Source organism: Pollicipes pollicipes, unplaced genomic scaffold (assembly GCF_011947565.3).
Source record: "Pollicipes pollicipes isolate AB1234 unplaced genomic scaffold, Ppol_2.1 Scaffold_7262;HRSCAF=8765_pilon_pilon_pilon, whole genome shotgun sequence".
NCBI lineage: Eukaryota > Metazoa > Arthropoda > Thecostraca > Pollicipedomorpha > Pollicipedidae > Pollicipes > Pollicipes pollicipes.
In genome coordinates, this window is record NW_023597055.1 from 14,163,211 (window position 1) to 14,190,943 (window position 27,733).

Sequence of the window (27,733 nt, forward strand, 5' to 3'; positions counted from 1 at the left end):
ATCAGTAGTTATGAATTTACAAAGGCGCGCAATGTTGATGTTCCACCAAAGCGTCCTGAAATCACACAAAGTAACAGACTTTTGACGCCATCGGGAATCATGGCTCATGTGTTGATCAGGTGAACTGATCATTCCTGCTGGGCCGATCTGTGACTCTGTGTTGATCTGGCGTGATTCCTGCTGGGTCGGTCTGTGACTCCGTGCCGATCGGGTGATCCGATCATCCCTGCTGGGCGGATCTGTAGCTCTGTGCTGATGGGGTAATCTGCTCTTTCCCGCTGAGCCGATCAGCGGCTCAGCACCTCACGACAGTCTACTGCCGTCATCTCGTGGACCCACCGAGCTGGTCACGTGACATGCCCAGCCGTGACGTAATCTCGCCTCTCACTCTCACCGCCTGCAGAATGCGACCCCGCGCTGGCTACGGCACAGGATAGCTGCGCCAATCGCACCGCTGGAGCACGCCTACCTTGGCGGTGACCGCCCTGTGGTCTGCGCGGAGTTTGGCAAGCTTTGGTGATGAGGAGCTGCCGTGTCAGTCGTGCCGCTGAAGTGGGCGCGGGGGGCAGGCGTGGGCGGCACCCCATCTGGGGTGCTGCTGTGACAGGCCTCTGGATCGGGCGCTGGTCGTGGATGGACCTGATTTCGACGCGCGCACAAGGAGCGGCGGCTCGGAGTTGAAAACCAGACCAGCTTTTCCTGTCAGCATGGCCTGGTAAGGGTGTGCGGTTTTTCTGCAGCTGTGTGCGGTTTACTGGATCGGCCGAGGTGAGTTATGAGCAAGCAAATGTCCTCATTGCCGTTTTTGCAGAGCATGCGGAACTGATACCACTCAGAGGCATGGCCGGATATGCAAATAGCGGTTTTCCATTGAAACTGGGGTGAGATTAGGCGCAAAACGCCGTTTATACTCTTCGTATAACGATAAGAAGAATGTGCCACCGGATTTTCAAATGGGTTCCAGCACTGGCTGTGGCGTGCTCCAACTCGTGCAGGTGCATCTTGCGGTGAATGGTGTCCGAGGGTGGCGGAAAGGCAGGCAGGGGAAGCAAGGCAGGGAAACCCTGCCTTGTTACAGACGTGTTTTGATGCGGTGTGGTGAACATTGTACAGCAATGTAACGCCAGATAAGACAGATACGTTTATAAGCATTATGTCGGTTTCAAGGAGAACAGGGTCACCATTTCACACAACCGACCTAGCTGAGGGGATTGTGAGTTGAACCTGTCCCAGACTGTCTTTGTTTTCACACCGTGTCATTCGGGATGGATAGTGAGCGTTACAAGTAGTTACTTTGGCCACCATATGGGGACGTGACGGTGACGACTGGTGACGTTGTCTCGGACCTCGTCGGTCGGGCTGGTGCTCACGAGCGTCAGGGGTGTCCACGTCAGTCGGGACTGGTACTCACGAGCGCCAGGGGTGTCCACGTCAGTCGGGACTGGTACTCACGAGCGCCAGGGGTGTCCATGTCCGTCGGGATGTCACTCACGGGCGCCAGGGGTGTCCACGTCAGTCGGGACTGGTACTCACGAGCGCCAGGGGTGTCCACGTCAGTCGGGACTGGTACTCACGAGCGCCAGGGGTGTCCACGTCAGTCGGGACTGGTACTCACGAGCGTTAGGGGTGTCCACGTCAGTCGGGACTGGTACTCACGAGTGTCAGGGTTGTCCACGTCAGTCGGGACTGGTACTCACGAACGCCAGGGGTGTCCACGTCAATCGGGACTGGTACTCACGAACGCCAGGGGTGTCCAGGTCAGTCGGGACTGGTACTCACGAACGCCAGGGGTGTCCACGTCAATCGGGACTGGTACTCACGAGCGCCAGGGGTGTCCACGTCCGTCGGGCTGGTGCTCACGAGCGTCAGGGGTGTCCACGTCAGTCAGGCTGGTGCTCACGAGCGTCAGGGGTGTCCACGTCCGTCGGGATGGTACTCACGAGCGTCAGGGGTGTCCACGTCCGTCGGGCTGGTGCTCACGAGCGTCAGGGGTGTCCACGTCAGTCGGGACTGGTACTCACGAGCGCCAGGGGTGTCCACGTCCGTCGGGCTGGTGCTCACGAGCGTCAGGGGTGTCCACGTCAATCAGGCTGGTGCTCACGAGCGTCAGGGGTGTCCACGTCCGTCGGGATGGTACTCACGAGCGTCAGGGGTGTCCACGTCCGTCGGGCTGGTGCTCACGAGCGTCAGGGGTGTCCACGTCAGTCGGGACTGGTACTCACGAGTGTCAGGGGTGTCCACGTCGGTCAGGCTGGTGCTCACGAGCGTCAGGGGTGTCCACGTCAGTCAGGCTGGTGCTCACGAGCGTCGGGGGTGTCCACGTCGATCGAGGATGGTACTCACGAGCGTCAGGGGTGTCCACGTCCGTCGGGATGGTACTCACGAGAGTCGGGGGTGTCCACGTTGATCGAGGATGGCACTCACGAGCGTCAGGGGTGTCCACGTCCGTCGGGATGGTACTCACGAGCGTCAGGGGTGTCCACGTCCGTCGGGATGGTACTCACGAACGTCAGGGGTGTCCACGTCCGTCGGGATGGTACTCACGAACGTCAGGGGTGTCCACGTCCGTCGGGATGGTACTCACGAGTGTCAGGGGTGTCCACGTCCGTCGGGATGGTACTCACGAACGTCAGGGGTGTCCACGTCCGTCGGGATGGTACTCACGAACGTCAGGGGTGTCCACGTCCGTCGGGATGGTACTCACAAGTGTCAGGGTTGTCCACGTCAGTCGGGACTGGTCCTCACGAGCGCTAGGGGTGTCCACGTCCGTCGTGATGGTGCTCACGAGCGTCAGGGGTGTCCACGTCAGTCGGGCTGGTACTCATGAGCGTCAGGGGTGTCCACGTCCCTCGAACTTCTCACCGCGTCAGAGTCAGGAGCCGCCACGGCCTGGCAGCGCCCATGGATGCGAACCATCGTGAACCAATGTTCAGCTCTAAATAACTGTGGCCAAACAAAAGAAAGCCTGTCTTTAGGATAGCGCCCTCAGAGCCCTCTGGTCTTCCCGGAGTTGTTTGGTAATTTCGATGACCCCTACGTGACGCCGTGTTTGGGATTTCGTTTATTTAACCAGTGTGTTATTCATTGGATTAAAGGGACGGTGGGGAGTAAATCATAGGGCAGAGTGAGTTGCTGACCAGGAGGAGTTAGTTATGCTTGCTGGCGGGCATATAGCCCAGCGGAGGACCAAAATGATCCTGCCACCTCCCCCTTTGTGTCAAGAGGCTTACGCTAGGTGGGAGCAATTTCATAGGAATTTGCTGCGTAGGAATTTTGAAGAAATTTGACGCTTGCCCCGCTACTCAGCGAAAATTTTGGGCTATATTTTCTACCTGGTCGTCTTTTGTCTAACTGGGAAATGTCGGCAACTTAATCTATTTTGGGTTCTTTGAACGCATGGATGGGTAAACGCATAGAAAGCTGCAGTCTACTCTCGCAATGCGCTGGTTATCTTTTGGCAGGAGGCTTCTGTTTTTAAATTAATGATCATGCAACTAGTCATCTGTTCTGTGTCTGTAGGATTTCCGAGGGTTTCCTCTGCAGTAAAGTTTTTTATGCACGCTTCAGGAAAAAGAAAAGTGCTGAATTGACTTGGTATTATCGATGTCGTTAAAGTATTCTCTAGGAGAATACCAGTCCGTATGAGAGGGATCTCAATCCCTTGAAGGAACTGCTCATTCTGCAACATACTTAGTTTGCATTTTTCCAGAACAAGGAGGAAGCCAACAGGCATTTTATCCCAACAAGTTGCAAATAGCTGACAAAGTGACCTCTTGCACTCTGCTTTCGACGTATTTGCTCTGGAGTCAAACATAATGGATACAAATAAACATTGAAATAGATCAGGGGATTGTGCGGTACTTTTGGTGAATTTAACTCACAGAACTTGTTTATTGTATGCCTATGCTCAAATTATATGGGGTTTACTAGGCTACTTCTTGACCGGGTAGGGCCCTTCAGCATGACCCAGTGGTATGCTGAATCCAGAGGAAACATGATTGCATTCCAAATCCTCATCGCTCCTGCCAAAAATGATTCAAATTTTCATCCATTTTCTTTATCAGGACTAGGATTGGAAATGCAATCCGCAACACGTTTCCAAATCCCAAATCCAATTCTTTTTTAATGCGCAGTGCATAGTGATAGCATCGCACACGAAAACTACGATGCAAGTATATTTAGGCAAGCGTTGCAGCGAATGCTAACAAACTACTGGGAAATGCCTGCCAGTGTATTGGCGACTTCCAAATACCTTAACTTGGTGGTTAGTAGGAAGACGAAGTACCAACAGCGCGGAGGGTAATATGCGTTGAACTGCAGCATAGGCTCCATCTGGAAGTTGTTGTTGGCCAGCCTGTTCCGGTTTGCCTGGAGTAGTCCGGCTCCGCTCGAAAACGGACGCTCCACTGTACCTGACGATGGTAAAACCGTGTTTAATTGGCGGGAAAGTTCCTCGATAGTTTCTAGATAGTGTCTCGACCGCGGTTGAGCGATCGCTCAGCGTTGCGCCGCGCCCGCCGCGGAGGTTTACGTCCGCGACAGCGTGCCTGCAGAGCAGCTGACTCGATGGCAGGTTCGTCAACATCGTGCAGCGTCTCTCCACCCTCTTCTCGTTCCGCCAACTCGATCCTCGACATGGCGGCCCAGAGGAGCGTCTTGGCGCGTGTCTGTGCCCCGTTGTCATCCACCGACGCCAGTTTGAAACGCGGGAAAGGACGGCAACAGCCAGGATGTGCTTGTCGTCGTTGAACTTCGGTTCCAGGTATTCTTCGGGGAACACAAGAGGCCCCCCACCACATGAGTGTAGATCTGTAACACTGACCTGCTCCCCATCACGGGCAGCTGGGCCGCCGTGGGCAGGACGGGGTCCACATAGCTGTTTTTCTGGCCATATAGTATGTCTAGTCTCCGTGTCGCTAGTTCCATGAGCTTGACGTACTCAGTGGTAGAAGTGATGTCCTGCCGCGTGGACCGTGGCATCAGAGCCTCATCGTCAGAGCATTGTCACCATCATGGGACCTCAGAGCATCGTCAGACCGTTGAGGCTATCCGTGGACTTGGGCGTGATGTCCTGCACTTGCTGCCACGCCTGATTCGAACTGTTCCACCGGGTGACGCAGGGAAAACCACAAACAGCTGCGAACGTTCCTCTCAGGGTACGTCCGCGCTCGAGGCGCTGCGGCCCTGCTTGTTCCAGAACGCGCGGCACCTGGCTAACGTTGATTGCGCAGCTCTGTTGAGCTCTCCGTTCGACGGGATGTTCTCAGAGCCGTTCGTTACGAGATCATTGAATGTGCAGCGCGCCACTGAGTGGCGGATGTCGGAACAGTTATTTGTCATCTGTGGTCGTTTGGTGTAGGCTAACGACGTTGATGATGTGCACTTCATAGTCTTCTTAGTCACCAACATCCGGCTCCGTGTCAGTAACGTGTGAAAGACATTCGTGTTTTGCCTTTTCAGCATGGAGCTCAGATCGGAATCGTCTCACAGGACATGATTTTTCCGACATTTATCGCAGAAACGGCTCGGTGTCTAATCCACGTGAGTTTCCTGCTAGGGAGAATGGTCGCCGCGCTCCTCACCTGGAAAAGACGGGGCGCTTCAACAAAAGTTTGACCCACTACCCGGCGTGACGTCCGTCACCTCGTCCGTCACTTCGTCACGTCCGTCACCTCGTAGTTTCGTATGATTTCCGGTAGTCCGCACAAAACTGTCACGTGCGAAAGAAGCGCGATCCAACGCGTTGTCAGACAGACATTGAGCGAGGCTTTGCGTTTCTGCCGGCGGCGGCCACTCTCGTTTGTTTTTGTTTTCACGGCATGAATGTCAGTATTTGAAGCGTGTGAACAAACCACTAATACATAACAACGGGGCGAAGTTGCCAGTCTTGCCTCTCTTTGCTGCTACCGTCCTGCTAGGACGCAGCATTCAGAGCTTGACAGATAGGGCCTGGGTTCGGAGCTGGAGAGCTAGGGCCTAGGTTCGGGGCTGGGAAGCTAGGGCCCAGGCTGGGAGGTGAGAAGCTAGGACCTAGGTTGGGAGCAGGGAAGCCAGGGCCTAGGCTGGGAGCTGGGAGGCAAGGGCCTAGGTTCGAAGCTGGGAAGCTAGGACCTAAGTTCGGAGCCGGGAGGCTAGGGCCCAGGTTCAGAGCTGGGAGCCAGGGCCTAGGTTCGGAGCTGGGAAGCTTGGAATAATGTTGGGAGCTGGGAGGCTAGGGTCTAGGTTCGGAGCTGGGAAACTAGGGCCTAGGCTCGGAACTGGAAAAATAGAGCCTAAGTTCGGAGCTGGGGAGATCGGACCTAGTTTGGGACCTGGGGCCTCCCAGACCTCATGTCCACTAAACGCTGCCTCCAGTCAACGCTCTTGTCGTTGCCTGCTGTTTGGCCCTACAGGCGCCTTAATCATTCAAGGGTGCACGTAGCGCGCTTACGCTACAAACATTTCCAAGAGTACTTGGAGTAGACTTACTTGCCGTTGTAGTCGTAATCTCACCTTGAATTGCATGGCAATGAGATGTTTTGGATGGCAGAATAGCTAGGGGCCTGTCCGATGAGCCGGATATTATTGCGCCTGTTGTGACGTGTATGATAAATACATTTATTTGCTTCTATTTATCCTGTTATCTGCCGCGTGGAAATAAACTGGTTTTGACTTCTTGAAACGCTCTCGCATTACATTATCACCTTGGCGCCCCTCACGCCACCACATGCGGCAACCCGCCGTGAGTCGCCAACTGCCCCGAAAAAAACAACATTAATTTTATAAGAAAGAATTTGTTTCTGCATTAAAGTCCAATCGAGCTGTTTGGTGATAGCTGATCCAGTTGTCAGCTTATTTCGGTTTATCCGGATCCAGTCCGGATCCAGTGTCTCTGTCCGGTTGCAGTGTCTCTGCTGTGGCGGGGTAGGCTCACGCACACCTGCCCGCGCACATCCCCTGTATATTTTCGATCCCTCGCCGCCACCGCGCAGCCACGCGACAGGGCGTCCAGCACTTCACAGGTGCAACCCAATGTCTTTATGTTCCACGGTCAACGTCCATTCTGCACCTCGAGGGCGCAGGTCACATATTGTGCGCACTGGCGGCCCTTCCACGGTCCGGCCCCTCCTTAATGCGCAGCACTCTGCAGCGGCCACATACCGCGCCCTGGATGTTCGAGCGTGCAGCTTACTCGACAATGTAAACACAATCGTAATCTGTCCTAACGTCCAGCGAACGTAAACCTTCTGCCTGACGCTCGAAGTGATGCGCGTGTGTGGGCATTTGTGTCTTGTTTGCTCAACCATCCACGAGGTGGCTTTTCATGTTTCTGCTCGTTACAACGTTCGCTAACTGGGATCGTCACGTCACTCGCACACAACACATTGCAAAAACATATCATAACACATGGCCACGTATATATATATATATATATATACATATATATATATATATATATATATATATACATATATATATATATATATATATATATATATATATATATGATATAATATAACAGGCATTACTTCGAAATGTGCGATAAGATACAATACCATGATACGATATCATGAACTAGACCATATAATATCATAATACAAGATACCATGCGATGAAATGCGGTACGATCACACAGGTAATCAGCACAGGTTTGAACTGAAGCACATGAGCCAGACATTTCGTTTTGAAATACGAGTTTTTAATCCCTCAAAAGTCAGAGATGAAGGCACGGTGGCGGTTGGAGGCAGGCGGTTCCAAGTTGTCGCGGCATGACAGGGAAAGGTTCGCTTGCTGGCTTCCAATCGGCACCTGGGCAGGTGGGAGACCTTGACTTGGGGGAGCGCGTCTCCCTTGGTGAAAGAGAGGAACATGGTGGAAAAATAGATTGAACAGCCAGGGGCGATCCTGTACATTTTAGGCCCCTGAATACTTTTAGCACATCTCTCTCCTTCACCAAGTCATCCATCCAGGGCCAGACTAGAGATTCCGGAATCGCTGTTATATGCTGGCTGCGTTTTTTTTTTGCCGGAGACAATCCTGGTGCCAAGCTCAAAACTTTTGGATTTTTGATTTCTAGAACATAAGGCGTAAAGTAATGCCTGAGGCGTTACAGCGGGAGTACAATTAGGTTGCATTTTTGTACGACTTTTGCGACATGCCTCGCGCGCGGAAGTCGAGTCTACTATCACACCGATGCGTTGGATTCGCCATGAAGGCGAAATAGCCTTGCCATCTATCGCTAAGTGAAAATCACATTTAATTTTTGCTAGAGACGGTTTTGGTGCCGAGCTCAAAACTTTTTGAATTCTTGATTTTTGGAGCATGAGGCGTAAAGTAATTCCTGAGACGGTACAGCGAGAGTAGAATTGATTGATGGATCAGCCCACTCACCTTCTACCAAAGCCCACGGCACTTGGCCCTGCGTGATCACCAATCAGCTCGACCCACCGTCAACGGTCGCCGTCCTACCTGATACCATCAATGATCATCAACCCATAACCATCAATGCAGGGTTGGGCGCGGTGAGACAGGACAACCAGCCCGGAAGCGTACCGCTCGGGGCTGGCACCGAGCTGACTGGACGCCATCTGCCTGGACGTGATCGCGGCTGATTGTGCGGGACTCCATGACGCCAATGATGTGAGCATGATGGTAAAACACTTATGAAAATATGGAACAACGTCATGGAATGTCACTGCCAGGCAAAGATTGTTCGCGTGGAGTGGATGGTGGATTGGATGGGATTGGATGTCTTCTTGGAGTGGATTGGATGTCTTCTCGTGAAGTGCTCCAGTTGCCCCTGGCTGTATGATAACCCACAGCTTTTGGCTATGATGGCCGAGCGGGGGACGCGGCAAGCGTCTATCCAAACCAAACCAAATTTCTATATTTAGTACGTTTCTTAACACGCCATTATTTGATTACGTCATGGAACGATTGCACGACCCTGAGGTGCTGCGAAACCAACTGTACAAAATTGCCACCATAGTGTTCATTTGTAGTGCTTCATCTCCCGAGAGGTGGCTGTGGGGGTGCTGGAAGCGTTCGAACAAAATATCGTTATGTAATCGTGTTTTGACCCTTTGCTGTGGTGTTCTTGCGTATCTATCCGTGGGTTCAAGATGTTGGATTATACTCACATGCTTGGTTTGGACGTTATTCTTTAGCTTTTCGATTACAAGTCTCATTTCCGCAGTAACTGACAGCCTTGTACAGCTCCTTTTATACAAAACGTATTTCGTGATCAAAGGTTGATCAGCCCTCAACATTAATTGGGAGCCAATTGACGTGTATTATGTGTGGAATTTGTGCTCATGAACGCCAGATATGAACGGCTCAATGATATATACATACACATATATACATGTATACATATAATGCATATGTATATGTATAAATATATATATATATATATATATATATATATTTCAGAGAGGGATATATATATATATATGTATATATATATATATATATATATATATATATATATATATATATATATATATATATATATATATATATGCATATATATATACGTCCCTCTCTGAACGCCGCATTACCAATGGGGTGGTGCTAGGACTTCAGTGGCCTTTCTATGGCATCACCCATACTTGAATGACCTAGAAACAGTTTACACGAAAAAGTCTTCACATATTCGCAAGCGTGTAACTCAGAAGCTAGAAGGTCTTTGGTTTTGAAATGGGCAGGGTTATGAACTGACCAAATGATCTTAAAAATAGCTATCTCAGTTCAAAACCCGACACGAACGTGAAACACACCATTACATAATACCGCCATAAATGTGTAGGTGAGTGCTATCAAATGATATAAAATCACGGGCAAATATATAAAAACGATACGAGGAAAAACAAAACACGAGCAAATGACGATGTCCGGGCTCCGCAAATACGTTCAAACAAACATAGAACCCTCGGCAAGTTGAAGTACTGCAAGTGAGTTGGCTCATCCGCTGCAGGGGCAGTTCTGACGCTGCCAATCCTGCAGTGGCTGTCATTAAGACGTTCCACGACGTAATCAAGCGATGAGGTTTTAACGAACACATTTATTACATATTCAAATTGTGCTGTCCAGAGCAGTGTTTTGCCTCTAGAATATACCAATGGTTACAAGTTAGCCCATTTCATCATATCTGATGTTTGGCCCGACATCTTTGAATGTGGAGCATTCCCTTTAAGAAAGTTCCTCTTCTCACTACTTGTAAAAAAGTCATTTAGGCATCGTCATGGGTGAAGAATGGCTAAGGAACCTTCTTTTGAAATCATCACTCGATTTTTGTTTGTGGGTTCCAATGGTTGCTCTGTTTTGATTTTCACTCCACCCGTCTCTTCGCAACTGGCAGACTCGCAATCGCTTAGCACGCGGCAGGCGTCATTCTTCGCTGTTCCCGCAAGTTTCATATGCTACGGAGCTGCACGGAGCCAGATCCCTGTCATTCCTTCAGCGGCCATTGGGCCACTTATTCCACTGACGTCATCCCCCCTGTCCAATCAGACAGCTGCTGCACACCTCGTCGTGCAGCTCACAAGCCTACATTAGGGCAAACGATGACTTCACCTGACGACGGGACTCCATGGTCAAATCGTCAGATGACCGTACCTGGTACACGGCTGGTACAGAGGGCCTTGCACGGAGCCGGTCGCCTCTGCCCGCAAAATAGGCCATGCTGCCTCGCGTGCCACCCACAAATTCGCTCCTCTCCACATATGTCATGGATAGCACTGGATTACATGATTCCTGATCGTTTCAACGGTGTAGATCAACGGTGTAGCCAGTGATGCTGCGATTCTCGTAGAAATGGAGGCGTCATACCGCTATGTCACTCGCAGCGAATCACATCAGCTAATCTAACCAAACTTGCAGGTTTTCTCGCGCTGCACAACGCCTGGTAGTCTGATTTGGACATACGTAAAGGCTTCTCGATCCTTAAATCTTGAGCTCCAGAAACTTTCCTCTCGCCATGTTGATTCCAAGAATGTCAGTTTTGGGGAGGCAGGCCACCAACAGTGCTCCCGTTTTTTTGATGGCTAAGGCAACAGTTTCCCTTTAAGTATCTATAACATGACCATTTATCTCGCCCTTTGAATGGTGTCACGACATTAATGCTACGGCAAAAACTCGTACCGACAGGGGTGCCACATCAGTTGTACGCGGCATTACATGTACTGCAAAAACGTCTACAGACTTTACTTATACGCAACATGACTTCCTCTGCAAAGACCTATACACGACGTGAGTGCTGCGCGACAAAACTTATCCTTCAAAAACTTGTATCCGTCACTACTTCCACAACAAAGACGCATACATGCAGTCTTTATCTGTAGGCGACATTACTTCTACTGAAAGAACTCATACACGACATGAGCACTACACAGGGCGCGTGGTGCAAAAAGTATTCCAGTGATTTATTCCACGGCAAGGACCTATGCGGTATAACGTTCCATATGAGTTGTTATATATGTATGTAGTAATGTTCCATATGAGTAATCATATGGAACATTACTTTCATTGCAGCAAGTTATAGACGATATTTTGTAGCGAACGTTTTGTTGTGCAGCGCTATTGCCGCGTATGAGTCTTTGCAGCAGAAATAAAGCCGTGAGTAAGCGATGACCGTACAGGTTTTTGCAGAAGAAGTAATGACAAGTGCAAATTTCTGACCTATTAACTTTGTCGTATAGCACGAATGTTGCGCGTAACTTTTTGCCGTAGAAGTGATGTGTGTGAACAATGACTGTAAGTGTTCTCAGCAGAAGTAATAACATGACTACATTTTTGCATCATACGTTTTGTTGCGTAGCACGAATGACACGCATGCGTGTTGACGGTAAAATTAATGTTTTCACGCCCCTGTCGGTAGCAGTCTTTGTTGTAGGACTGATGTCGTTTAACCCTTTTGGAGCTGGGCTGCTATACGGGGGTACATCGAATGACGCGGGGACAAGCCGACGTTGGTTGCGGTGTTGAATTCAGCGCACATTTCTTCTCAAGACAGTTATTTGGCTGCCATGAGGGGAACGCACGTAAAATGCACTTGCGGAGATATAGTGCGTGACGCGACGTATCCAGGAAAGGGTATTCGGGGGGGGGGGGGGGGGGTAGGGCGCATCGACTGCTGTAGGTCGTGCAGCGAAAGGGCATTCGGGGAGGGGGTAGGGGGCAGTGACTCAGGTTTTCCTCGGGGTGGTTTGGCGTTGGCTATTCAATGATAGCAGAGTGTCGGTGACACCAAAGCAGAATTCAAATAGTGGATAGGCGGATGCCTCGAATCCCGGGGGCCAGGCACCAAACACCAAAATGTGGGAGAAGAGCAGCAGTTGTAACAATCTGCACGCCTCTCAACCCAGTTTCAAATGGGCACTCCACCGCAAACTAGATGCGTATTTGTGAAAACATTTTTATGCGTCCATTACCTCCCATTTTTTACGCTTTGCTTGGGTAGAAATACTTTTGCACACAATACGACACACGTACCAGCCATTCTCTCTTACCACGTCCGCGGCACCGCACAAGGCCGCCACACAGGGCCGCCACACGGGGCCGCCACATAGGGCCGCCACACAGGGCCGTCACACAGGGCCGTCACATAGGGCCGCCACACAGGGCCGTCACACAGGGCCGCCACACAGGGCCGTCACATAGGGCCGCCACACAGGGCCGCCACACAGGGCCGCCCACATAGGGCCGTCACATAGGGCCGCCACACAGGGCCGTCACACAGGGCCGTCACATAGGGCCGCCACACAGGGCCGTCACACAGGGCCGCCACACAGGGCCGTCACATAGGGCCGCCACACAGGGCCGCCACACAGGGCCGCCACATAGGGCCGTCACATAGGGCCGCCACACAGGGCCGTCACATAGGGCCGCCACATGGGGCCGCCACACGGGGCCGCCACACAGGGCCGTCACACAAGGCCGCCACACAAGACCGTCACAAAAGGCCGCCATACGGGGCCGCCACACGGGGTTGTGGGAGGAGCAAACCGGTCCCATATGAAGTTCAAACAAAATTCAGTGTGCATGCCAATGAAACTGGTCTTCTTATGTCACCTTGCGCAATCTGGGCGGAATGAACTCTCTCTCTCTCTGCCCCCCCCCCCCAAAAAAAAGTGTTCAGTTTAAAGCCAACCGGTCCAAAGCCATAGCATTGTTGCATGCTGGAATCTGCTCGCAAGAGCCTAGATATGGCAGCGACACGCATTTCGGACGAACGCGTGCCGCATGGGTCGGTAGGGTGGGTCTCCAGTGTCACCTGCGCTGCGGAGGCGTTTTGCGCTTCGTAACTGAGACGATGTCGGCGATGTGTGGTGGTTGTTACAATTGAGAATGCAAGCATTGTAAATGAGTGGAACCAGCAATGGCCAGTGAGCCTTTACAAGATTCCATCATCCAAATGGGCCGCCAATATATCTACGAGTCCCATCCAAGTAACCGGAGTAAACTCCGACGGATTCGCGAGCGCCTCTCCCGTCTGTCCGCAGGGGCGTGCGCACAATGCGGCGGCGGCAGCGGCGCAGCTGGCTGCTACTGGCCGGCGGCAGCCTCCTGCTGCTGCTGATGGTCGCCTGCTTCAGTCACGTGGCGCTGCTCGCGGGCGAACACCCGTCCCAAGCCGCCAGGGACGGCGGGCGCAGCGGCAAGGCCGCGGCGAAAAGGGTGGCGCGGTCGAAGTCGCTCCGTAGTCGCCAGGACCTGCTGCCCGTCACAGTCACTGAGCTGGAGACGCTGAAGCAGCTGCCGCTGCAGCGCTGGGACGACCGGCAGCGGACTCTTCTCAACATGTGAGCCGTGAGGGAAGGCCGGGGGGGGGGGGGCCGAGCACGGCGGGCGAGAAGGGAAAGACGCCAGCGAAGAGACGGCCTGCCGCTCGAAAGGCGTGCACAATACGTCGATTAGAGTATTACAGCCTGGCGCTAGAAAACCCCTGCTCGAGACAAAAAGAGAGCTTCGAAGCGGTGGATACGTCTTAGATGTGCACCAGTGAAGTAGCCATCCAACAGGAGAAGCGAACTCTGGTTCTGTGTTAATTTCACCATTAGGCCGCCGTAACTGGTAGCGCCACACCAATCTGCGTACGTCATTACAGCCAGTGCTGCTTTACAGAAGATGTTTAGAACGTAAAGGATTCTACGTTTTACGGTGTAATACATGGAGTCTTTCACCCAAACCACAATCGCGTTAGGCGAGAATAAGAGCCGCGACAGCGCCGGTCAGATCTCACCCAGCTCGTACCCGGTTGCTGTAGTACGGCCATGACGCCGTCAGCACCCGTACCCACCCGTACCCGTGCACTGCGACCCCCTCGCTGACCTTTGGCACGTGCCGGTCCGCCGGCAGGACGTTCCGGCCCTGGGCGTTGACAGCGACCGACTCCAGCTGCCGCCGCATGGCCACGCGCTTTTCTGCGGGGCTGAGGCCCACGGCGCTGGTGAGCCTGCCCAGCAGCGGCAACACCTGGCTCCGCCAGCTCATAGAGGGCGCCACCGGCGTCTTCACCGGCAGCCTGTACTCAGACGTGGTGCTCATCAGGGAAGGTGGGTCCGGTTTCCAAGAGCACTTGAGCGTCAGCAACGATAGAAAATTATTTTCAAGCAGAATATTTTGCTAAAAGCTTTCGGTTGACTAATATTTAACCTTTGGTTATGAAAAGTGGGCGGTTACGGTTCACTCGCCTGTGTTGCACCTATGTCCATGGGTGTGGAGAGGAGTCAGCAGAGTGTCCGTTTTGCTTCTGTGTCCATGAGCGTGTGCAGGGGTCGGCAGGGATCTACTTTTGCTCGTATTCGAATGGGTGTGTATAGGAGTCGGCAGAGGGGCCGCTGCGCTCCCATGTCTATGGGTAAAGACGGGAGTGGGCAGGACACCCGCTTCTTCCTCCAAGGCTAAAGGAAGTGGCACCCTGCTTGGATTCTGAGGCCCTCTCAGTCCGGGTTTGGTGTAACCCATTAGATTGTAGCCCTAAGAGAGTAGAGAGGAGTCAGAATGGCGTTTTTGGTGTGAGCTAGAGGCGTTGCTTTCCATGAGCCTTATGGCGCCGACATTTATGCCTTCTACGTCAGAGCGCCTTAAACGAACGGAAGGGCGGTCAAATTTGTGTGCGGCAATGTAAGGGAGCCCTGACCCAAGGTCCCTGTCTGGGTGCGTTGCTGTGCCCTGACCTTGACCCGTATGACGCAGTGGTGCCGTGCAGATCTCACACGCAACCTCTGCACTGCACTCGTGCACACGACACTTCGCTTATCTCTATTTCTCTCCTTCCCCCGTTGCTCAGGCATGTACGGGGAGATAGTACCGTACGACTCTGGCACCACGATCGCGCAGAAGACGCACGGCTTCACCACGCTGGAGGGCGTGACGGCGGAGCCCGAGCAACAGCGGCGCGTGTTTTCACACGTGACGCAGTTCGGCTGCCGCGCCGTGCTGCTCGTGCGCAACCCGCTGGCGGCTCTGCTCAGTCATCGGCACCTGGACGCTGCCGGCCACCTCGGCTTCGCGCCTCCCAGCCACTTCGAGGGAGAAGGTCAGAGGACGCGCCAGTTAGCCGGGTTGTTGGTTTTTGGTTGGTTGGTTCGTTGCCTGTTGGTTGGCTCTTTGATGTGGTGATTTGTTGATTTTGCTCGCTGCTTAGCTAGTTCCAAGTTGCTTAGTTGCCTGTTAATCGCATTGCTGATTATTGATGCCTGTTGGTTGTTTTTAATTTTTTGAATGTTGAGTCCGAGCCCTTTTGAATGGATGACTTTTTTGGATAATCGTTCACCCAAAGCGGTGATCGTTGCGTGCGCCAGGACCCCACCCTCAGAAGGTCACGCACCAGGGCAGCGGCAGTGCGGCGAAAATTTGACGTGCAATGCCCGGCACGGCCCGTTCCACCCTCTGACGTCACCGGACCTTAAGCGCGGCCGATGCCACCGGCAGCAGACTACCCCAATCAGGGGACTAGTCAGGGGACTAGTCAGGGGATTAGTCAGGGGGCTAGTCAGTCACCCCACCCCATCCCGCCGCGTATGGGGGAATCGGAAATTGGCTGTCGTTTGGTATCTAGTTGTTTTGGTATCTAGTTGCATATATGTTAGTTGATTGGTTGGCTAGCATATCATCGATCGTTGTTGATTCGTGTTGTTGTTTAGTTGGTGGTCTGCTGACTGGGAGTGCCTGATGTATCCGCTGGCGAGGACATTGGGGGATAGAAAACGACGATGCATCGCAACTTTTGAGAGAAAGCTAACAGCATCGGACCGAAACAGTTTCTGTCTGCCAGCCGATTCGGCTAAAGAAATCTGCCGGGCAGGAAGGCGTTGTAGCAGAGAGAGGTTGAACAGCGGCGTAACAGCGAGACAGATAATACGTTTAGCGTTGGTAACGTCGTTGCACTGCTTATATCAGAGGACTATAGCAAGTGTTGTTGAGTTTGAACGAAATTTATTTCCCAAACCTCTTTGCACATTGGGAAGACATGATAGACAGGATCCGTTGTCATAATTTGCCAGGCAAAGGTCCACCGATGCAAAGTTCACGTTTTAATTCATGAATAACTCTGTTCAACAACTACCTGGCTATGAGCTTGGCCAGCAGTGGCAATTTGTATCGACGAAATTGACGAATTTGCAACCGTCATATTTTTGGAAATGGCAACCAAACTATCGCGAGAAACGTAATATGGCCACAGCTAGCAGGTTTACACAGGACTTTTATTTGCGTTGCCAAGTGGCTCTCGATTTGGCCACAGCGTTTCGTATTAGAAATCGATCAAAAAAGTCTGACATCTGTCGCTTACCGCCGTGGCTTTAGCTGCGTTGGTTTATAACTGACACATCTATGGGTCAGGCCCTTTTGGGACCTGTTAGTGAGTTGTCGATGACGCATTCACGTCCGCTGTGCACGTCTTCACCTGCTCTGGCTGCTGAGATCTGAGATCGTTTTTAAAAACGCCACAAAACAGACGGATCCACCGTCTGGCACGTGAGCACGTGCACGCTTGCTCCCATTGAGCCACACCCCTGCCATTACGGTTTTTCCTTCTCTCCTCCGTCAGTCTGAAACTCTCATACCGCCCCGTGGTTGGGTTTTCGCAACAGGAAAGTTTTGCCTTCGGTTCCATGCTGATCCAAAAGGGGAAGCAGATCTGTGGTGAAGTTGCAGAGCTGTAGAAAAGAACGTCCGAACAAACGCCTGGCATGCCAGTGCCTTACAAGTTACATGGCACATCTGAAGCTACATGCATTTCTGCGATCAGTGGTCGCAAATATATTAGGTTCTGAGAAGCGTGACTGACGAGTCACGCTCTGTCGACTGCTCTGACTGCTCAAGTGCTCAAGACTGCTCAAGTTGAAAATACTCTCACAGCTTAACTTAGTTTCTCTCGGCCTGCGGTCGCAGCTATGTTCTCTCGGCCTGCGGTCGCAGCTATGTTCTCTCGGCCTGCGGTCGCAGCTATGTTCTCTCGGCCTGCGGTCGCAGCTATGTTCTCTCGGCCTGCGGTCGCAGCTATGTTCTCACCGCCTGCGGTCGCAACTATATTCTCTCGGTCTGCGGTCGCAGCTATATTCTCTCGGCCTACGGTCGCAGCTATGTTCTCTCGGCCTGCGGTCGCAGCTATATTCTCTCGGCCTGCGGTCGCAGCTATGTTCTCTCGGCCTGCGGTCGCAGCCATGTTCTCTCGGCCTGCGGTCGCAGGTAACCGAGCCGTCACGACAACTGACTCCATTGTGATCGTCCGATCTTGCGTCCTGGTCGCAATAAGCTGCGTAGTTATATCCTGCAGCGGTGGATCGATAACGGATAGTGACGGCTACTTCAAATGATTTTAGCGAATGTGAGAGAGTGCGTTCCGCGTATTTGTGCCTGCGTGTGAACGTGTTTGCGCGAGCCTCCCTGACCTACAGTGTTTTATTTCCATGACACGCGCTCTGTAATAGCCACATTCTGAGTGGAGTGAGCTTATGACGTGTAATAAATAAATGAATAAGCAGCTGAACAATCGGCTACGCTTTGAATCAGAGCGCTGAAAAAACGTCCGTCTGATCCCGGGTCGCCAGCCCCGGTACAGGCCTCCCGCGCACGTGCTGGAACCTTAGCGCACATCTGCTCACCGGTCGACCGTCACGAGTTTGTGCTGCTGACCCCGGTCTGGCTCGTCCCAGGCGTTTACTCGGTGTGAGTCCAGCTCGCGGAAGCAAGTGGCAAGTGCAGATGCGATTCGTGTCACGACGGGTGGAGTGCACGCCTTGACAATTACGTTATTGAATATGAACGAGGTTTGGAGTGTGTGAACCAGCATGGTTCATTTGATTTTCAGTGGACTTGGGCCGATGCTGCGAGATTTTCTAAAGGAAGGTCTGCCCCGACAGGGTTCTGGTGTTGTGAGCCCGAGTCATTCTGATGTAGCACGGTGAACCTCCGGCGGTATTGAGGACGGGTGCCAGCGCTGTATCGGGCGTTGCTGGGGGCGGCGTACCAGGGCTTCTCGCGTCCATGTTGGGGGCCTGGTGCACGGGAGCCGTGGGTGGGTGAACCTCACACACACACCACACACACACACACACACACACACACACACACACACACACACACACACACACACACACACACACACACACACACACACACACACACACACACACACACACACACACACACACACACACACACACGCACGCACGCACGCACGCACGCACGCACGCACGCACGCACGCACGCACGCACGCACGCACGCACGCAGGCAGGCAGGCAGGCAGGCAGGCAGGCAGGCAGGCAGGCAGGCACGCACGCACGCACGCACGCACGCACGCACGCACGCACGCACGCACGCACGCACGCACGCACGCACGCACGCACGCACGCACGCACGCACGCACGCACGCACGCACGCACGCACGCACGCACGCACGCACGCCCTGTCTCCCTCTCTCTCTCTCTCCCCCTCTCTCTCTCTCCCTCTCTCTCTCTCGCTCTCTCTTTCCCTCTTTCTCTCTCTCACCGAGAAGAGCGCCCACTCATGCTGATTCGCCCCCGGCAGGCTGGCAAGAGTACGTGAGCGAGAAGGCTCTGTTTTGGCGTAAGCTGTACGCTGACTGGATTGGTCAGTGTCCCACGGACCAGCTGCTGCTGGTGCGGTACGAGCGGCTGCTGGAGGACCTGCCGACAGAGCTGGGACGCGTGCTGCGTTTTCTGGGCGTCCGGCCCGACCCGGCCCGGCTCCGCTGCCTCTACAGGTGGGTGGAGCTTGGGGCACCGCAGAGATGCACCCAGCCCTGCAGACTGCAGAGGGATCAGTTGTTCCTTCAGCTCCCTCCCCAAACAAACTTTTCATCTTTGCTTAGTGTTTATTAAGGTCAGGGACGTAGCCGATGAGGAGGAGGCGCGGGGAGGACTCCGCACAGTGAAGGGGCCGTGAACCCCTCTAAGTTAATACAATTACACTAAATAGCTGGAGTGCCGGTAGTGTAGCGGTTTACGCGTAAGCGTCGACCACTGCGCGTCTGGGAAACCAGAGGTACGGGGCTCGATTCCCCGCGATACCCGCCCTTCCTGCCAGGGTGAGAGGCAGGCGACGCCATATAGCCTCAGCAGCTGAGTGTGTCGTCGTCGTCGTAAAGCCCCAACGACACACAGACTAAATAGCTATCGACCGATGTCTCCACGATTCGGCCCCAAATCTTCCGTAGTGTGGGCAGTGGTATTTCATCTACCATGAGGAAATTTCTTTCTACGTGCAGCACGGGTGCTTGCAGCACGGGTGCTTGCAGCACGGGTGCTTGCAGCACGGGTGCTTGCAGCGCGGGTGCTTGCAGCGCGGGTGCTTGCAGCACGGGTGCTTGCAGCACGGGTGCTTGCAGCACGGGTGCTTGCAGCGCGGGTGCTTGCAGCGCGGGTGCTTGCAGCACGGGTGCTTGCAGCACGGGTGCTTGCAGCACGGGTGCTTGCGGCACGGGTGCTTGTAGGACGACTCCCTGCACGTACAGAGCAGGCTCACGCCTTCGCTCCATTTGCGAAGCGCTCATTGCGAAGCGCAAGCCGTGCAACGTGAGCCCAAATCGCGAAATTTCCATCGTCAAAATTTGTGTCTGCCCAAGCGCAATAGCCTGCCATCCAACCTCCGCTTCGCCCTTGTTGCCAGCTACCCGAACGGCAGGATGAAGCGACGCGACCGCAAGAAGAAGCCGGAGGCGCAACCGGCCGAGCCTTTCACCGAGCAGCAGAAGGCCCTCGTGCGAGGTCACGTGACAGACCTAGACCGCCTAGTGCGAGAGAAAGGACTGGGGGAGCTGCCAGAGTACCTTCTGTAGCGACGCTTGGTGTCGTGTGTTTGGAGCAGTGCGGGCACCGGTGACGATCATGAGCTCGATGACCGGGTTAGTGATGGGTGAGGTGTTCGGAACGGTGGTCCGTTATGTAATTGCAATGCTGACTGCTGGGATGATTTAGATAGTGGTGGGACACACATCTCAGACGCGGTTTATTCGTACTTGCGGTGGTCACCCCTGAACGGTTTTACGATCATTAGTCAATGATAATGATCATCCACCCTTAATGGATCATTAGTCAATAGCTGCACGGCTGCAAAGAGGCGGCTGACAGTGTGTCTAATGGTATCTGACAGATATCATTAAACGGATGCTATCTGTAGTGTCGCCTGCGTACTTTTCATGCGTGATGCATACGTGTTAGATGCCAACCAAGTACCTCTAGTTGCACCAGGGCGCATGAAGTCAGCCGAAACTGAGTGTATATGATGTGGACCAGGACCATGTTTTAAGAGATGCCAATTGCTGGCAACCGTGGTCAGCACATCTGAATACGTTGAATTGGCTTGGAGGGACATCTTAGGGCCATTCCATGTGGCCGTGGTCAGCCGAATGTGAGGAGGACTAGGGTACCTCTGGCCGCATGTGAGGACTCAGGTACCTTCGGTCACGTGTGAGGACTCGGGCATCTCCGACCGCATGTGAGGACTCGGATACCTCCGGTCACACTTGAGGACTCGGGCACCTCCGGTCGCGCGTGAGGACTCAGGTACCTCCGGCCGAGTGTGAGGACTCGGGTACCCCCGGTAACACTTGAGGACTTGGGTAACTCCGGCCGCATGTGAGGACTCGGGTACCTCCGGCCGCGTGTGAGGACTCGGGTACCTCCGGCCGCGTGTGAGGACTCGGGCACCTCCGGCCGCATGTGAGGATTCGGGTAACTTCGGTAGCAGCACTTGCCACGAGCTGCAGTAGACGACATGTACAGTCACACATTGGCATGACAAAATTGCCGTCCGAAGATAAAAACGCCTAAGTGCCACGTTTATAAATGACGCTTAGATCCTTTCGCCTTTGGACGGCAGGATAGGAGGGGAAAACGTGTTGGCGGATTGTGCAGGGAATAGAACGCGTGATGCCGCGTGTAGACCCAACTGTCCGCGATTCACATGGTTCAATCGCTGCTATAGGACCTCGAGCCAAGCTTGAACTGGGGCTGTCACTAGCACTCCGCTCACTTCCTTGGCCGATCCTGATGTTTCTCCGCCCCTCGCTGGCTAACCTTTATCAACGCGTAAGGGTACGCGCGTGCTGGTCATCGATCGCATGAATACCCGAATATTGACTGGTTGTGTGCGTTGTGCCTGTTTAAAGTTCGGTACGGGTGGTGCGCGGCGTGCAATCCGAGGCCTGCGCGCGCCTCGGCCAGGCCTTCGTCAACGAGCAGGTGGCGTCATCTGACCGGTGCAACTGCCGCACGTCGGCGAAATGTTTCAGTCCTCAGACCCCCGCTCATCCGCGGCAACCAGCCACACACCATTGCCACACCAATCACACGCCATTGCCACACCAGGCACACACCATTGCCACGCCAGCCACACACCACTGCCACACCAACCACACATCATGGCCACACCAGCCACACACCATTGCCACACCAGCCACACCAGTGAACGCTGCGGACGCAGACGCAGGACTGGGGATAGCAGGGCTCGGAAGCTAAGAGCGCGTTCACGTCTTGCGTGGTGGCTGCAGTCTCACTGCAGATTGTGCAGTCAGTCAGCTGTTGCGGACCAGAAGTGCCGCTAGTAGCAGATGTTTCGAAATAGGTGCTTCTTACCGCTTCTTCGCTCTGTTTGTCCGCACTTTGTGGGCCTATGGGCTTAAGTGAGGGCTTTGTATCAGGACTTCATGGCTTGGCATGTCTTCACTGTTGATCAGGTAATACTGGACTACCCACTCATAGATGTGTGATCTAGGATTTAACCTCCGACAACGGCGCCAGCTGACGGTGAACCAATCGCAACATGCTGCGATAAAAAACGCACAACACGTGTTCCCACTCATCTGGGGGAGGGGGGCGGGGGGGGGGGGGGCAACCGGCCAGCTGCAATCCAGCGGGCCATACTTTCAGTCAGCTGCAAGCCAGCGGGAAATATTGCCAGTCAGCTGCAATCCTGCGGGCATTATTACCAGTCAGCTGCAATCCAGCGGGCCGTGCTGGCACTCAGTTGCAATCCAGCGGGCCATATTGCCAGTCAGCTGCAATCCAGCGGGCAATTTTGCCAATCAGTTGCAATTCAGCGGGCCATACTGGCAGTCAGCTGCAAGCTAACGGGCCACACTGCCAGTAAGCTGCAAGCTAACGGGCGACACTGCCAGTAAGCTGCAATCTAACGGGCCATACTGCCAGTCAGCTGCAATCCAGCGGGCCACACTGCCAGTAAGCTGCAATCCAGCGGGCCATACTGTGGGCTGCTTCATGGACAGCGTGCTCCACCGCGTAAAAGAGATGTTCCCGTCACCACCGGTGGTTTGCTGTGATAATGCGGTTGCCGACACGATGCACCGACTCATTTCTTATTTCGCAGTGAACAGGCGCTCACCAATACTGCATGGCACGATAGCATGTCTTCAGTGGAATAGGATGGCAATGCAGTGCGTTTTAACGACGCTTGTGTGCGCAAACAGACAGTACCACAACTGCCACAGATAGTCTTAAACTGTGGGCACCACAAGCGTCCGAACACCTTGTGTTCCGAGTGACCGAGTGACCGATGAGAGCGGCTTGCACGTTCCCACGAATTCGTCGCGTGTACCTCTGCCTTAGAGCGCACTGCGACGGCCGGCGCAGGCAGTGCAGCGCATCCGATGCTTTCTCGCCAGACACCGACCCACCACGCCGTGAGTCAGTGTCTGAGTCACCACCGACTCGGAGGCATTTAGTCTTCGAGTCGGGCCAGCTCTCCGACGCTTCCCTCGCCCACATCCGACTCGCCACCTCTCGCCGAGTCATGACTCTTCAACGACTCAGAGTCACTGTCGCTCACCGACAGCGATTCTCCGTCCGCCGACTCGGAGTCGCCGTCCGTCTTCAGGTCCGACCCGCTGGCTTTCGCCGTCCCCGTCCGCCCTCCCTCCGTGCGTCGCGCTCTATCTGCCACCTCTGCGGCTCTCTCCGATTCCTCGGCGGCTCTCTCCGCCGCTAGCTCCGGCTCTTCTTCCAGCAGGAGATCAAGCTCCTCTAGCGGCAGGCGCAGGCGGAGGCCGGCGCGCGACATCAGGTCGCAGGCGCGCCCCAGCTGGCTGCCGGCCAGGTACAGGTGCGCATGCTTGGACCAGGGGCACGCCTGTACTGCGCGGTAGCAGATGGCCTCCAGCTCCTGCCGCGGCAGTGGTGGTGTTACGATCAGCGGCGAGCAGAGACGACACACTGTCTAAGTCAGCGGCATTCAAGGAGGGAAAAGGTTGCGGCACATCGCGAAGCTAGTCCGTTTGGGAGCTACACAGCAGCAAGTCAAACAGCACGGAGCACACAGCACGGTCCACACAGCGCCAGCTGTTTCTCCGCCTGCAGCAAAACTACATGTTGGCCACGGTTCACCACTTCCAACCACGGAACCCAATCCCCTTTCGTGTTCCCATCCCCAAACCCAATCCCATTTCATGTTCCCAATCCCCAACCCAATCTCCTTTCGTGTTTGTCCGCGGTTAAACCTCAGCCGACGGCGGGACATCCCAGCCGGGATTGCTACACTTCAGCCGGGGCCGGTGCACCTCAGGCTATGACTCAGACCCACCGCGCCGCCGGTGCGCAGCTCCAACTCCATGTAGAGCAGCCAGAGCGGCAGGCAGTGCTCCAGGCGAGGCTCGAGCACGGCGCGCGCCAGCCGGCGCCGCAGTCTGGCAGCGCTCGTCCGCGCCGCCGCTGGCTCCTCCCCAGCCGCCGCCAGCTGGCGCAGGCTGCTGGCCGCCCGCAGCAGGGCCAGCAGTGGCGCGTCCTGCTCAGTCGACACGCTGTCGGCAGGCGCGGGTCAGGTCAAGTCAGGTCACGTCAGGGTGTCTCACCCGGCTGACTCACTTCTGGGGAAGGTCAGATGTCAGAGGTCAGATCAAGCTACTCAGTTTTGAAGACAGGCTGCCGGGGAACGTCATGATAGCTTATCATGCTATCATCATGGTAGCCTTGGAGCTAGATGGGGTCCAAGGCTACCACCAGGGAGCTGAGGGAGTAAGCACGCCCAAATATGCTGAGGCACGGCAGCTAACCACACTGAGAGTTTGATGATAGGTGTAAGCATATAGACATGCAGCGCATATACGAGAGTGACAGTCAACGACTGCGACATACGGCAAAGAGGGAGGAGGAGGGAAAAGGGAAAACAAGCAGTGACATCTGGGACGCTTGGACGGCTACAATCATGAATTCACATTTTTCACCCGACCCACGACGTCAACGGAGTGCGGGGTTCCACAACCACACAAACCAGTAGGCAGGGCGTGGAGCTGGACACACCGTCCAAGCCGCCGCCGTCACCCACCTGAGCTCCTGCCACCAGCTGAGGTGACAGTGGCTGACAGCCAGGCCGGCCAGCTCCCGGTCCAGCGGCCGGCGCTCCAGCGCAGCCCGCAGCGCCCTCTGCAGATGGCGCTGCCAGCTGAGCGGGTCCGCCAGCGGCCGGGCGGCCAGCAGCAGTCGGCAGCCGGCTCGGTGCAGGTCAGACAGCACGCTGCGGGGGACGGTGCTGGTTAGGGGCACAGCCGACTGGTGGCGGCATCAACACCGCACACGCCGCGACAGCCACGGCCAAACCCGCGCAGTAGAGAGCACAGAGCGCAGTCTCTCTCTCTCTCTCTCTCTCTCTCTCTCTCTCTCTCTCTCTCTCTCTCTCTCTCTCTCTTCTCTCTCTCTCTCTCTCTCTCTCTCTCTCTCTCTCTCTATCTCTTCTCTCTTCTCTCTCTTCTCTCCTCTCTCTCTCTCTCTCTCTCTCTCTCTCTCTCTCTCTCTCTCTCTCTCTCTCTCTCTCTCTCTCTCTCTCTCTCTCTCTCTCTCTCTCTCTCTCTCTCTCTCTCTCTCTCTCTCTCTCTCTCTCTCTCCTCTCTCTCTCTCTCTCTCTCTCTCTCTCTTCTCCTCTCTCTCTCTCTCCTCTCTCTCTCCTCTCTCTCTTCTCTCTCTCTCTCTCTCTCTCCTCTCTCTCTCTCTCTCTCTCTCTCTCTCTCTCTCTCTCTCTCTCTCTCTCTCTCTCTCTCTCTCTCTCTCTCTCTCTCTCTCTCCTCTCTCTCTCTCTCTCTCTCTCTCTCTCTCTCTCTCTCTCTCTCTCTCTCTCTCTCTCTCTCTCTCTCTCTCTCTCTCTCTCTCTCTCTCTCTCTCTCTCTGCCTCACTGCCATTCTACTCCGCCGCTGACCGGTTCCCCATCCTCACTCATGTCTATCTCTATCACTCCCCTGTCTCTAGCTATCTCCTTGTCTTGATTTCTCCCCGCGTCTGTCATTCCCATCGTCTTCATCGCTGACCTGTCCCTGTGTCCGGTACTCTTCACTGTCCCATAGGTGACCTGTCTTGGTGTCCAGCACGCCCTGCCCCCTCCTGTGCCGTGGCTAACATGCGTCCTGCGTCCAGCACGCTTCCCTGTCCGGTGGCTGACCTGGTCCTATGTTCAGCACACTCCCTTGTGCCTTGGTTGATCTGTTCCTGCGTCCAGCACGCTACCCTGCTCCGTGGCTGACGTGCCCTGTGTTCGGCACTCTCCCCTGTGCCGCTGCTGACCTCTCAGTCTGGTCGGAGCAGCTCTTCTCCAAGTCACCGAGAACAGCCGCGAGCGCGTCAGCCGCCTCCTGCAGGCCCGCGGTCAGCAGACACAGCCAGGCCAGACAGCAGGCCACGCCCACCACGGTGCCAGGCGCCCGGCCGCCGCCTGACAGCGACGTCAACTCCGGCAGCAGACGGCGCAGCCGCGCCGATGACCGCGCCACCTGGCGGAGACACCCCAAGTCATGGTGCGCCGACGGCTCGCTAGGTGTTGGGAACACGGTACGGAGATTGTCAACTGATCGCTGACCACGGCTGAATTTCCGTTGGCTGAAACTAGTTTCTCACACTTAATGGGTTTGAACAGTTACGGTTAAAGCTGGCATAAATCTTCAGCTCCGATATCGTTCCATGACAAACGTGCCATGTGCAACGTTAGATATGAACTTCTCCATGCGTAACCTTACATATGCACGCTTTCCTGCTCAATCGACCAAATGCAGCACACGGATGTTACAAAAATATGATATAAATGTCTGTCATAATTTCTAGTTGCGTTATCCATTTGTAACACGTGACCATCGGCAAATAAACCTAATGACATCACGCATGACGGCTCATGTTGTAAATACTTGTCATGCACGCAAGCTTATAGACACGGATGAACTGCACCGCAGCGGTAGTTACGCATGGCCTGCCTGCCTTCAGCTGGCTGCCGGCAACCCCTCCCCCCCCCCGCCCCCGTCTGACAGGTCCATGCTCTCGTCAGCACACACCGAAGACAATGCGAGGCTGTTGTTAACTGGTGGTGGCTGGTTTTCTGTTCGGCTGTATTGTCCGGGGAGGCTGATGGGAGCAGTGATACTGAATCGCTAATGACAAGACCGCAGTTACGACAGAACTGATTACAGTGCTCACAATAACATGGCGGCGGCATTTGTGTCATGAGTGCTCCACATTCAGTTCCAATGATTAATTCGCACTCAGTCCAGCGCACCAGTATGCAAAGGGAAAGTGACGACAACCATGTCGCAATGAGTATCGCATTGTCGCAATGTCGCAATGTGGCCCCAATGTCGCACTGAGTATCAGCCCTGGGCGAATAGAGGCCGCCATTTGGCCTTAATGCCGCAGCCATCGACACCAGCTAACTCAGCAGTACGTGACCAGCACATCAGAGAGAGGACAGGTCCTTCACAGCGGGCGGTGACCGTGGGCACCTGGGGTGGAGCCGGCGCGTCCGGGCCGGGGCTGAAGCTCTCGAACAGGCCGCAGAGGGCGGCCAGACAGCGGCGTCGGACATGAGCCGGGGCGGCGCCGCAGCTCGCCAGCAGCAGACAGTACCTGCCAGTGGTGCGGCACACTCAGCCGGCGGCGCGGCATACTCAGCCGGCGGTGCGGCACAGGCAGTCGGCCGTATGGCACACTCAGCTGGCGGCGCGGGACACTCAGCCGGGGGTGCGGCACACTCAGCCGGCGTTGCGGCGCATTCTGCCGGCGGTGCGGCACACTCAGCCGGCGGTGCGGCACACTCAGCCGGCGGTGCGGCACACTCATTCGGCGGTGCGGCGCACTCATCCGACGGCGTGGCACACTCAGCTGGCGCCGTCTGTCCCATACGAGGCAGGGTGAACTCGGGCCCCAACCAGGCTCGAGCTGGGGGAACGCATGGGGCAGCAGACTAGACGCAACACACCAGCGTGAAGAGGTACCCCAGACACCAGCCGCTAGTGTGAATAC

The 27,733-nt window shown here is 54.7% G+C and overlaps 1 protein-coding gene across 1 annotated transcript; it reads left to right on the top strand.

Annotated features, from left to right (window-relative positions):
• The first annotated feature begins 594 nt into the window (after positions 1 to 594).
• Positions 595 to 21,603, top strand: LOC119113470 (WSC domain-containing protein 1). The gene is made up of 6 exons (XM_037237780.1): positions 595 to 715; positions 13,482 to 13,781; positions 14,338 to 14,534; positions 15,272 to 15,520; positions 19,016 to 19,211; positions 20,117 to 21,603. The coding sequence occupies exons 1-6, from the start codon at positions 708 to 710 to the stop codon at positions 20,283 to 20,285; spliced, it is 1,119 nt and encodes a 372-aa protein (XP_037093675.1). The 5' UTR covers positions 595 to 707; the 3' UTR covers positions 20,286 to 21,603.
• The last annotated feature ends 6,130 nt before the right edge of the window (positions 21,604 to 27,733 follow it).